Raw genomic sequence first — 12,932 nt, forward strand, 5'->3', positions numbered from 1 at the left:
AGAATTAGTCAGTACTAAGTTGGTTATACCTACCATATTTATTACTTTGGCTAACTTTGATCAGCTATTATGAATAATAGATACAGTAATTAATTTATCACATTTTCAAGTCAATTTGGGTATTATATATAATGACATTTAATCACTATGGCTGTAACATATATATATCCTTGATTTTACAGATGAAAAGTTTTGAAATGCAGTTAAAAACATTTTGATTAAAAAGGCGTGTTATAAAATTCAGGATTCTTAGTTACCGAATATTATTTCTCGAATTTTACAAATATTTTTTTCTTTGCACTAAAATTGTTTTGTACAATTGATTATTACATAATTAGCTCCATTTGCATTATTTAACTTTCTCATGAGTAGCTTGAAAACGATTGTAGGTAATTGTATTTTTTTAAAGAGAGTATCTAAGGCGTTTCTTGCGGATTCGTCTTCATAAGACCGAATTTTTGACAGTTTGACAAACTGCAACTAGTCTGACGTTTCGAAAGAACTTTCATAGGGCTATTTGAAATAAAAAATAATTACTTTGATTTTATACCCTGAATTTGATTTGATTTTGAATTTGATTGTTTGAATTTGATTTGATACTGAAATGACTCCTCCCAGTTGATTTTATGTTATTTTTATCAGTGAAGTTAATGTGATAGTTAGTTCTATGACGAAAAAATTAATTATACTCGGTTATTTTTATGCACCTAGTAAGACTCGTACGTACTCCTAACTAGAATACAATATCGATACTTGTTGAATCCGGTAGCGGTACAACCCTATTGCTAGGGACTTAGGGACTCATCACAGCCATTTTATGCGCCACTGCAGATTGTAGCTGTATGCACGTTTTTTCGTAGGTATAGTTATCGGCACGGATATTGAGCCCTGACTTAAACTGACTTTCACCTGTGCAGAAGCAAGTTATTGGTTTAGTGCCTTATGTGTACAGTGCGCAAAGCGATCCCCACTCTTCCGCCGAGAGCTCAATATCCGTGCCGCTAACTATATTTCCAATCATGGAGGAAAATAATATATCTGTTTCCAGTCCATATAGTTTATAAGTCAATGGTTCGTAGCTCGAGTCAAAAATAAAACGTATATAGTGATTATATACTCTCTGTCAAAAAGTCAAAACTCAAATAGCTGTAAGCTTAACCGATCCGATGATGGATGTAGTTTTATTTTATGTTTGTAGAAAATAGTGAACTTAAAATAAATCTACACGAGTATTTATATTGTTTTGTATTTTAGAGGCAGTTCAATAATAGTAAGTACTTTCAACTGTTTTTTCGTTAGTAGTGTACGTATAGAGAGAAAAACGTGTGATTTTCAGTTATAAAAATACAATTTAGCCTTGAAGGGAAAGGGAAGAAAAATCTCCATTAGAAAGTATTTTTGAAATTATTCTCATTACGACATAATTTCCGGGATATTTATGTTATGCAATATATGGTATGTGTAACCTTGAAATACAAGTTGCTGGCTCCTACACTTTCCTGCAAAGTTAATGAATCACATTCTTATTAAAGGCAAAGGTAAATTTAACACATGTTAGCAAGTTTATTGTAATCTACTTAATATGTAACCCTATATAATTTTTAAAATCTATTTGATTATACTGCCAATGGGTTGTCTACTGTGCAAGAACTTAAACTTTTTCTTATTTTATGCTAAAAATTGTATACAGAAAGTTAATTTAGAGTTACTAACGGAAATAACGTCATTCATAAACTGCATACAGAACTGTCATGTCAGCCAAATATAACCTTAGTTCTGAAATTATTACATCTTATAGATAGATAAATAAAATAGTGTGACCACTTCCTAGACTGGAAATAATTTCTACCTAGTCTGTGCATCTGGAGTAAGCTGCTCTACCTGTAGTATGGCAATTAAAAAACTGCAAATGTCATTAACCCACCTACCTAGTGAGACAGTATTGATTTTTGAAGGTGGGTAGATCTCAGGTGCACTTTGGCTGTAGTTACATTATTTCTGTATTGAGGTGAAATGTGCCATGTGCTTTTTGTGATCTGGTTGGATTGAACTAGGATCTTTGTTCAGCTTGAAACAATTTGGCATTATTTAAAAAAATATGAAATTATGCCAAAAGTGTACAAACTTGTTGCATGTAGTATTTGAAATCCAATTTTAATGTACATCATGGCTGAAGTGAATCAACCAAATTTAGCTGAAGTTATTATATTTATCGAGTTACCTGCTGAGCGTCCTCCACATCCAGTGCTGTATATTGACTATGCTATAGAATCAGGTATTTAAATATTTTCTATTTGAAGTGAGTCAATATGAAGTAGCACATGGGTAACAAGTTGGAAGTATGTACATGAGTCATCATCTCCTGAGCCTTTTCCCAACTATGTTGGGGTAGACTTACAGTCTAACTAGATTCAGCAGAGTACCAGCGCTTTACAAGGAGCGACTGCCTATCTGACCTCCTCAACCCAGTTACCCGGGCAACTTGATACCCCTTGGTTAGACTTTGATTAGAAGTCCATGAGTGCACACAGCAAGAGAGTGAATACTCTTCATGATCCGTAAGGTCAAAACTGAGTTTATCAAGCATCAGTGTTACAATAAAAGACTGAACATTGAACCTGCTTGTTCTCACATTCATAAAATATGATGACTTGTAAGTGAAGAACTTAAACAAGTGGTTCAAACTAGTGCAAACTTTTGATAGAAAATTGTGTACATGCAATTCCATAGGGTTCTATTATGTTGTTTGATGCTGTAAAAAATTGAAAAGAAATTATTTTTTATGGCTGTTGAAACTTTTGCAAGCAGTGGGTAGAAAGATATAGTGAATATCTGAATACAATTTATCTTGTTACAAGTTTTTGACTGACTTTAACACTTTTTGTTGACCATTATATAGGTACATGCAAATCTATAGGGTTCTATTATAAACAACATAATTATGATGCTGTAAAACAATTATTGGAAAGAATTTAATATTAATGGCTGTGGAAACTTTTGCAAGCAGTGGGTAGAAAGATATAGTGAATATCAAGTTGTACATTTTTTAATACACTTATCTTGGTACAAGTTTTTGACTTCACATGTGACTGACTTTGACACATATTGATATCTTGAATGTATTATTTTTCTGATTACTTTTTAGGAAATGTAAACATCTCAAAAAGTGTCTGATATATAATGTAGGTTATGTCACACATTTCTGTATTGAATATATGAATTGTATAAGTAAAATGAATTACATAGATTTCCACTAACATGTTTAAAGATTTTGAGATTCTGAATAATAATTATTATAGTTTTGTACATTTATGGCTTGTTCTCTAATTCATCTTCATTATTCTAACAATTATATTATTTAACTGCAACCCTCAATGAATCTTTTAATATATTTGTATCTATGTATATAACCAAACTAATCTTTCAGGTCATGTCTCACATTAACGACTTGATAGGCGTATTGAGAGGTCTGCGGTTAGTGGTGGAAGCGGGGGTCAAGGCACAGGCTGAAGCATCTACCCTAATATGGAACACCTCTAGCTTAAAGCCATTGCTGTCCAACTGCCCCACTAACCCATTAGCCATGAACCCCAACCCACCATCCGCTAAAGAGTTAATGGAGAGGGCGTTTGTAGTCGCACATGGCTTTAGACAGTTTGCGGCTATGCATGTTCCAAATGTGAATGCCTCTACAGCAAGCCCTGAGATGGATCAACAGACGAAAGACGAAATTGACGAGCTGAACAGGGAGTTCAACAGGACATTTGATACTTTGAAAAAAGTTCAGACAATGGAAAACTCAGCTGCGGTTTCTGCCAAAACCAATGAATTCCGGCAGGATAAAGTACAGATAATGGCACCTATTGATGATTTACAAAAGCAATTGAAAGAAGACAAAGAAAAGAGGGCTGATGATATTCTTCTGGCTGTTACGTCCGCTGAATCGGCGGCAGATGTGCCTAGTCCCAGGCCAAAGAGTCAAGCTGGCCTTGCATCGCCGACGCCTATGTCCCAATCTGTGTCTGCATCGCCGAAGCCTGTGGCTAAGAAAAAGATTAGAGTTGCTGTAAGTACTTTTACTAAGCATCTGCTGTGCATACATGACTTCGTTTCCTAATTTTTCATTTACTTATGTTCTCAGCTAAGCGAGAATTCGAAAGCCCGCGTTGTGCCTTCTTCCCGCCTCGGCCGTATGTTTTCATTTGGATCGCTGGCAGCGGGACTTGGGGTAGGGACAGTTGCTCAATACGCTCGGAACACGTTCCAGCAGGTGACTGGTAACGTTGACGAGTCCGCCAACTCGTTCCTGTCTCCGGCAAACGCGGAGAGGATCGTCGATACGCTTTGTAAAGTCAGAGGTAAGTAAGAACGGAGAGAAAGTAGATCCAGCTGTGTATACATGGAGAAGCAGAATGAGGATGCTGATTTGCTGTTTTTATAAACAGGTGCTGCTCTAAAGCTTGGCCAACTGCTAAGCATTCAAGATGACTCGATGATATCTCCAGAGCTGCAGCGTATTTTCCAACGCGTGCGCCAGTCTGCCGACTTCATGCCGTCGTGGCAGGTGGAAAAGGTCATGAGTTCACAACTTGGGCCCGAGTGGAGGTACAGGGTCGCGAGCTTCGAGGACAAGCCATTTGCTGCTGCCTCTATTGGTAAGTGCTATTTGACATTTAAACAGGAGATAGTTAAAAATTGGGCATGGAGTAGCCACTTTTGGGGATAATGCTTTTACCACAGGTTAATGTATCATCAATTTACTGTGTAGGGCAAGTCCACCTGGCGGTGCTACACGACGGCAAGGAGGTAGCAGTCAAGGTCCAGTACCCAGGCGTCGCTAAAGGCATCAACAGCGATATCGACAACCTCGTGGGAGTTATGAAGGTAACATCACTTATTTACAAAACATATGAACATAATTATAATGCGAAATATTTATTTAACATCCTTTGATTTTGAAATGAAAGTAACTTTCTACTAGGTTAGGAATAATATTTTTCCATCATCTTCCTAGCCTGCGACTCCTTGTCTGATGCCTTCAACCCAGTTACCCAGGCAACCCAGTGCCCATTAGTACTACTGGTGTCAGACTTACTGGCTTCTGATTACCAGTAACGTCTGCCAATGCCAAGGATGTTCAATGATAGCCGAGACCTACAGCTTAACGTGCTATCTGAAACACAGTCATTGGTGTCTTAGATATACTAAAAAAACTACATAAAAACTTAGAAAAGTTGCATTGGTATTTTCCTGACCTGGAATCGAACCCACGCACTTACATATACTTGAGAGGTTGGTCCTTTATCCACTATAGTTCGGCCATTCAGAGAATGCGTTCCTGACACGTCGCGATTGAACTGACGACGTAACTTTGCAATGGCGTTGCAGTTACGATAAAAATATTTTTGCTGGTTGTTTACCGTTTTAACAATTGAGGAGCATTAAAACAACATTATTATATCAATAATCAATGAATGTTATTACGTCGTCAGTTCAATCGCGACGTGTCAGGAACGCATTCTCTGAATGGCCGAACTATAAGCCACCACGACTTCTTTCGTTAGGAATATTTTTTTTAAGTTATGATTTAATGCAAAAGTGAAAATTAACAATTTCTATACTTCGGCCGTTCAGAGAATGCGTTCCTGACACCTATCAGTTAGTCACGACTAGTGATGGGCACAACATAACACTGAGTTCGTTACCGTTCCTTCAAAATGAACCGCCGCATTATTTTAAGATTATTTTCGTTTTAAATTGGCGGAATCATTTGTTTTATATTTTAGTTATTTAAGTGGAAACCAAAAAAAGGTAATATTCATATAATAAAATTGTTTTATTTATTCTTTGTTACAAGTACATTGAATTGAATGTGCGAACAGAATATTAATCAGACTCCGATTTGCTTGAGGAGGTGGTGTCTTCATCATCATCTTCGCCTACATGTATAATTATATTATTATCAATAACAGAATCAATCCTGATATCTCGGTCTAACAAAAGCCGGGTAATCAAATAAAAACAGATCGAAAACACTTGAAAAACGTGGTCTATGCGCACGAAACGACAACGGACGACTGTTTTAGCGTCACAAAATGGCGGCCCATAACGCCATTTGGGGTTACCATTTTTAATCTAAGTATAAAAATGCGGTTTGGTCATAGTTTTATTTTTATATTTCATAAACGTTATAATTAAGTCTTATAGTCCATTATTTTCCAATTCTTAAAAAGAAAATCAAAACGTATTATTTTATATTATAACTGTATAAGAACAGATTACGATACTTGCCTGTTATTTTTAGCACAGCACTACAAAATATAAACCGCTGACATAACCTTGTAATAGCGCAGTATAGATTTAGAAAAATATTGTTTACCAAGTTATTTGACACTCAGTTTGGCACAAAATTATAACATTCATTGATTATTGATATAATAATGTTGTTTTAATGCTCCTCAATTGTTAAAACGGTAAACAACCAGCAAAAATATTTTTATCGTAACTGCAACGCCATTGCAAAGTTACGTCGTCAGTTCAATCGCGACGTGTCAGGAACGCATTCTCTGAATGGCCGAATTATAGGTACGGTAGACTGCACATCAGTGGTAACTGTCATGCACCTTATCTCAATAGTAATAAGTACGATTTTCCTATAAAACTGTTACCACTGACCTGAAGTTGACTGTACATATTTTTTCAACCCATTCGCTACATTGTTTATTTATCAACTGTAATATTCCCAGGTATGGAACATGTTTCCCAAAGGGATGTTCATAGACAACATAGTGGAGGTTGCTAAGAAAGAGCTGTCATGGGAAGTGGACTACATACGCGAAGCCGAATGCACCAAGAAGTTCAAGAAACTGCTCGCTCCCTACCCGGAGTACTTCGTGCCTGATGTTATTGGTAAGGAATATTAATGTGATGTCCTCCTAGACGATTATCGGCTATGGCGGCTGTTTTCATGTAAGAAGATTAGCCAACTGCGCAGAACATATTATAGTGCACAAGCATATGCGCAAACACAGGTGCACTTTCTATTCCGTCACTGTCATGGCCCCATGGGATGGCATTCTGACACTACCGGAGAGAGATCAGGTGCAGGACCGACGTTAATGTGCTGTCCGATGTGGTGTAGGAATCACCAACTTTTAGGCTTCGGGTTGCTTTGTTGAAGTTTCTGAAACCCAGAAAGCGATTTCGGCCCAACCCAGGAATCGAACCAGAGACCTCGTGTTTTATAATAATTATGTTTAGTACATTCATGTTATATGAAGAGAGAAGATAAAGTTCTTGGTGGTTTATAAGATTGGTCTTGACTGATTGATGACTTTGTTTAGAAATAATTTGCGGTTTCTATGGTAGGCGTGTAAGGGCAGTTAGTAACGTCCCTCTTCCCCCGAACACCCGCATTTGGGGGCGCCACTTTCTTAGGAGATTTTGCGTTATGACATCTCCATCCTCATCATTATTTAAACATGCAATCAACCGGGTGTTACAAAAGAGTATCTATCTCTATCTATCCTTCTTTCAGACGAGTTATGTGCCCCAGAGGTAATAACAACTGAACTGATTGACGGAGTGCCGCTAGACAAACTGTTTGACGCAGCGTACGAAGTTCGCGTTGATATAGCCTACAAGATCATGCAGTTGTGTCTCCGAGAAATGTTTGTACTGCGGTGCATGCAAACTGACCCCAACTGGGCCAATTTCTTCTACAACCCGACTACTAAACAGGTGCCTTGTTATTTTATACAATAATATCTGCCTAACCTTCTCCCATTTATGTTGGCGTCAGCTACCAGTCAAAACGGATGCAACTGAATACCGGTGTTTTACGCTTGAGGAGCGTTTGCCTATCAGACCTCCAGAAATGACATCCGGGAACCACCAGTTCAATAACCACGATCGATCGATCCGCCATCTTCAATGAGGGGTCAAGGCGTCTTCCGAAATTTCAAATTGTTGACTGTAAAATTGATAAATGAAATCTATATATATAAAAGAAATGTTACACGTGTTAGTTATTTTATAACTGAACTGAATGGCTGAGTTGTTCAAGCTGAAAATTTGAGGGAAGGTAAGGTTAGACCCGGGAGAAGGACTTAGGATAGTTTTTGTCACTATCCGGGACGCGGGTGAAACCGCGGGCATAATCTAGTCTCTTACTAAATCTCAAATTTATATAATAGTTTTTACAACAATTTCATCAGTTGTTAACAAATGTTACAACTACACTAAATAAAGCTTATAGTTTAATACAATATTTTGCGCAGGTGATTCTACTGGACTTCGGAGCCACCCGGGAGTACTCGAAAGAGTTTATGGACCAGTACATTGAGATCATTCACGCGGCGTCTCTGGGTGACAGGGATGCTATACTGCGCATGTCAAAGGAGATGAAGTTCCTGACTGGTTATGAATCTAAGGTTTGTATACTTACGGTGCGTTGCACCATTTCACTATAACGGTAACCGAACCATTTTCAGTTGTCAAATCAGCGTTATGAACAATGGACGGCAAGTATACGGCTGGTTACGGATAGGTTATCGTTATAGTAAAATGGTGCAACTCTCCCTTAGTATTTATTATGTTGGCTGACTAACAAGGCATTTGTAAACATTTGAGAGTAAATATTATATAATATAGTTATATGGTATATTGTACATCTCTCTTTGTCCTGATGGTGGACTGGTGGTGTCCGCTAATGAACCATTTTTTGTGCATGAAGTATAAATAAATGAATACGAAATTGATTCGAATGAATGAATTGACGTCGATTTGATAGGCTCCTACTTTTTGACAATTTGGTCATAAAAAATCTAGATAATAATCTGGTTTCTATTTGTAGTTGACTATCATTGAAACTTTTCTTAACTAACAAAAATTTTACGAAATAAATAAACTGGCCCTAATTATTTATAACACAAGCTCACTATAAAAGCAAGAAGACTCGCACATAACGCAATGTTCGGTCACAGATAATGGAGGAGACGCACGTGGACACGGTGATGATCATGGGCGAGGTGTTCACCGGCGGCGGCGGCGCGTTCGACTTCGGCACGCAGCAGACCACGCGCCGCCTCCACGCGCTCGTGCCCACCATCCTCGCGCAGCGCCTGTGTCCGCCGCCCGAGGAGATCTACTCGCTGCACCGCAAGCTGTCCGGCGTCTTCCTGCTCTGCGCCAAGCTCAGGGTCAGGATGGACTGCACCGCCATGTTCCAGGAGATCTACCAGCAGTACAAAACCGACAGCTTCAGATAGACCTTAGCGTCCGTGGCTCAGGCGTGGTCCCACTTCACCTACACGATCTTCAACGGCGACTTCATCACTAACTTCAAGTAATTCATTGTACATGTTTTCTATAAGTGTGTGCTAACCTCAAAGTGCCTCTGCGAAGCTCAAATACATTTTGTGAGTGTCTGCGTTCAGTTGAGTTTATGAGCCCTTAAACTTTTGAAAGGGACACCCGCATAATGTGACAGTCCAGGTTAAGAAATATTGGATAAGTGATGTGTAGGAACATTGAAGCTACAATGTAAATGCATTTTATAAAATGGAGGAACCCAAAGGCCCAAGGCCGCGTTACAAGGCTAATTTGGTCGTAAGTTAGAGTACCTGGGTGGGTTTTAGGCTACGTTCAGATGAGAAGCGCACAACACGCGTTTACAACTACATACATTTTATTAAGGCTGTACACATTTTGTACTATACTGTACACACTGTACGCCTGTGCCCAGCAATGGGACGATAAAAAGGCTGTAACAGTATTATATTAATAGTCTATTTCATAGCCATATTTTTTACATAAAGAATTTCGAATATCGATATTGAAACACACGATGCAAAGCTTCGCGCATCACAGGACATCACTACTAGCTTCAATTATTTTCATTATGGTATTTGTGATAAAACTTGAATACAATGTCTTCATCAGACTCGGATGATGATTGTTACGGAAATATAGCACAAAAACTACAGTCAATAAAAAACAGCTTTATAAAAGAGAGAGATGAAACTGATGTCACGAGCAACAGAACTGACATCGGTCCAAGTAGCTCAACATTACCGACCGTACCTGTTGATGAAGAATTAAACAGCACTGTGAACAGTACGGATAACAATACGAAGGCAAAACCGAGGCGAGGCCGTGGAGGTAGGCGCAAAGCTTCTAGTAATAGCTGTGGCTCCAGTAACGGAACTGACGTCGGTCCAAGTAGCTCAATATTACCGACCGTAACTGTTGATGAAGAGTTAAACAGCACTGTGAACAGTACGGATAGTGATGAATACACGTTAGACGCGATTATAGCTAACAATACGAAGGCAAAACCGAGGCGAGGCCGTGGAGGTAGGCGCAGAGCTTCTAGTAATAGCTGTGGCTCCAGTAACAGAACGACCAGGACTGTGCGAGCTAGATGGTCTGCCAGCCAGAGTACTAGCAATTCTAATGAAGATGACACTTTTGATGAAGAAGATGCTCCTACAACCTCAAGAAGGGGCCGACGTGCTGCCAGAGGGCGGTCTACTAGTGCTGGCAGAGGGCGGTCTACCCGTGCTGGCAGAGAGCGGTCTACCCGTGCTGCCAGAGGGCGGTCTGCCCGTGCTGGCAGAGGACGGTCTACCCATGCTGGCAGAGAGCGGTCTATCGGTGCTGCCAGAGGGCGGTCTGCCCGTGCTGGCAGAGGGCGGTCTACCCGTGCTGGCAGAGAGCGGTCTACCGGTGCTGCCAGAGGGCGGTCTGCCCGTGCTGGCAGAGGACGGTCTACCCATGCTGGCAGAGAGCGGTCTACCGGTGCTGCCAGAGGGCGGTCTGCCCGTGCTGGCAGAGGACGGTCTACCCATGCTGGCAGAGAGCGGTCTACCGGTGCTGCCAGAGGGCGGTCTGCCCGTGCTGGCAGAGGACGGTCTACCCATGCTGGCAGAGAGCGGTCTACCGGTGCTGTAAGAGGGCGGTCTGCCCGTGCTGCCAGGGTGCGGTCTACCCGTGCTGCCAGAGGGTGGTTTACCCGTGCTAGAATCAGGGGAGAGTCCTCCAGAGAATGGGGACGCACGGCAAGAAATGAGTTAATCGAAATATTCGACGATTTTTCTTCCCCAGACAGACGTTCTCCAGTCACTTCCAATAATTGTCCTATAATTAGCATTGGTAATACGGATGAGTATCCAGGCCAATGTGAAAATCAGCAGCTGTTCTCGTCAAATGTGAGACGTCCTAGCGATGATGTTGAAATTGTAGACATGGACTCTCTAGAAGATGATAATGAAGAAATGTCCGTCAAAGTCTACTGGCGGAGTTTACAAATATTCAAATTCAATATAAGAAAGTACCAGAAAATAACTCAATTATTTAATTATTTTAGTGAAAAAGAAGGTGTTAGTAGTAACCAATTGCTTTTTACTTATAATGATAAGATATTAAAAATGAACGATACACCGGATTCTATAAACTATAATATTGCTAAGTTTATTAATGGAGGTATTGTTAATCAGGATGTGCGAAAGTTAATTGCGGGGAATAATGAAAATAATGAATCCAGTGGCTTTAAATTAAAATTCCAATGTCAAAATAAGAAGAAACCATTTGATACATTTATGAATCCTCATGAGAAATTAATGTTGGCTATGATAAAATGTGCAGAGCATTTAGAAACACCTTTAGAGAGACTTAAGTTTTATTTCGATGGAGATTTAATATCAAGTAACAACATAAACATGATTTGATAATGCATAATTAACACAAAATACGCAGTCGCAGATAGCCTACAAAGCCGTCAGCACAGCTGCGACAGCAATGCCGGTTCCGGGACGCTCGCGCAGGCCTAGGAAACCTGTCTGTTATAAGGAGAAGCCACTGAACACTGTACTATGGAATCTCGAGGTTCAAAATGCCGATCTATTGTATCCATAAAGCATACAAGTTCGATATACGTGACATAGAATGTTTGCCAAGACGAAGTATTGTATTGAAATGAAGTGAAAATATTTAAATGAAAATATTGGGAATTTTCATGATCCTGATGTAGGGAATATCGAAAATTTGGGAATCATAGCATACGTTCTAAGTCACGTATAACGAACTTGTGTAGTTTATGGATCCAGTACATCAGCATTTTGAACTTGGAGATTCCGTAGTACAGTCGCCACTGAACACTAAACTAAGAAGTGATTAATGCTGTTATTCAAGCAATTTATATCTTTAGTATTATAATTTATAATCTGTAGACAGGAGCTCTAACATTGTGAATTTCCTAAACTTGGCCTTGGGCTCGATGGGTTTCTCCTTTACGTTCTGAATGTTGGCAACTGTAGTACTTATAGTGGAGCTAAATAAACAGTACATTTTGTTGCGATTTACAACGAAACGGGTGATATTTATTAGAAGAAAGTTTAGTTTTGTAGTAGAAACAGACTAAATCAATTTAAAGATAACATATCTTTAAATTGATTTAGTCTGTAAAGCATTTTGTTTTTGTTACCATTTTTTGTATCTTTATACCAATAGGTATATTTTATATCAATGTTACACTAATAATTTAAATAAACTAAATAAATAAACTGCGTACATTAGACAACAATATTTTCAAGTACCTAAACTTAGTACAACATAGATTTTATACAAAGTACATCTGACCAAACGCGTTTAGACAGACTTGAAGGTTGTGATACGCAGATTGTACTAAAAAATATCGTAAACATAATAACGTGAAACGTCAGCTAATATATTAAAATACACTCTTTTGAAAAAAAAGTGGGCACCTATGCGAAATCTTGGTTTTAATTATCAAAACTGCATTATCAGTTTTCTGAAAATTACATCAAAAACTTTTCAAAACGTCCACGAACTTCCTATCAGGAATTGGTCCAGAACAAGGTTTATCGCTTTTCTTAGCAATTCTTCAAAATTCAAATTTAGAATACACTCAC

At 39.0% G+C, this 12,932-nt stretch overlaps 2 protein-coding genes across 6 annotated transcripts; both read left to right on the forward strand.

The window, feature by feature from the left end:
• The first annotated feature begins 1,106 nt into the window (after positions 1-1,106).
• Positions 1,107-9,841, forward strand: LOC124644928 (atypical kinase COQ8B, mitochondrial-like). 4 transcript variants are annotated; one of them, XM_047184617.1, is made up of 9 exons: positions 1,107-1,270; positions 3,428-4,066; positions 4,142-4,358; positions 4,446-4,655; positions 4,769-4,884; positions 6,747-6,909; positions 7,538-7,740; positions 8,280-8,432; positions 8,985-9,841. In XM_047184617.1, the coding sequence occupies exons 2-9, from the start codon at positions 3,431-3,433 to the stop codon at positions 9,267-9,269; spliced, it is 1,983 nt and encodes a 660-aa protein (XP_047040573.1). In that variant the 5' UTR covers positions 1,107-1,270; positions 3,428-3,430; the 3' UTR covers positions 9,270-9,841. The 4 variants fall into 4 exon arrangements, with proteins under 4 accessions (XP_047040573.1, XP_047040574.1, XP_047040572.1 ...); XM_047184618.1 differs by lacking the exon at positions 1,107-1,270 and adding an exon at positions 1,336-1,955; XM_047184616.1 differs by lacking the exon at positions 1,107-1,270 and adding an exon at positions 1,337-2,275.
• LOC124644929 (serine/arginine repetitive matrix protein 2-like) lies at positions 9,824-12,395 on the forward strand. Of its 2 annotated transcripts, XM_047184620.1 has the most exons (2): positions 9,824-10,884; positions 10,957-12,395. In XM_047184620.1, the coding sequence occupies exons 1-2, from the start codon at positions 9,930-9,932 to the stop codon at positions 11,727-11,729; spliced, it is 1,728 nt and encodes a 575-aa protein (XP_047040576.1). In that variant the 5' UTR covers positions 9,824-9,929; the 3' UTR covers positions 11,730-12,395. The 2 variants fall into 2 exon arrangements, with proteins under 2 accessions (XP_047040576.1, XP_047040575.1); XM_047184619.1 differs by having other exon boundaries at positions 9,824-12,395.
• Positions 12,396-12,932: the final 537 nt, after the last annotated feature.

The sequence above is a fragment of the Helicoverpa zea genome, chromosome 31 (assembly GCF_022581195.2).
Source record: "Helicoverpa zea isolate HzStark_Cry1AcR chromosome 31, ilHelZeax1.1, whole genome shotgun sequence".
NCBI lineage: Eukaryota > Metazoa > Arthropoda > Insecta > Lepidoptera > Noctuidae > Helicoverpa > Helicoverpa zea.

Bases quoted from the DNA above. Each gene is read 5' to 3' on its own strand.
- LOC124644928 (XM_047184615.1), top strand. From the start codon at position 3,401: ATGTATATAACCAAACTAATCTTTCAGGTCATGTCTCACATTAACGAC. The intron at 4,067-4,141 runs GTAAGTACTTTT...TTATGTTCTCAG, and splicing joins AGAAAAAGATTAGAGTTGCT to CTAAGCGAGAATTCGAAAGC. The intron at 4,656-4,768 runs GTAAGTGCTATT...TTTACTGTGTAG, and splicing joins ATTTGCTGCTGCCTCTATTG to GGCAAGTCCACCTGGCGGTG.
- LOC124644929 (XM_047184619.1), top strand. From the start codon at position 9,930: ATGTCTTCATCAGACTCGGATGATGATTGTTACGGAAATATAGCACAA.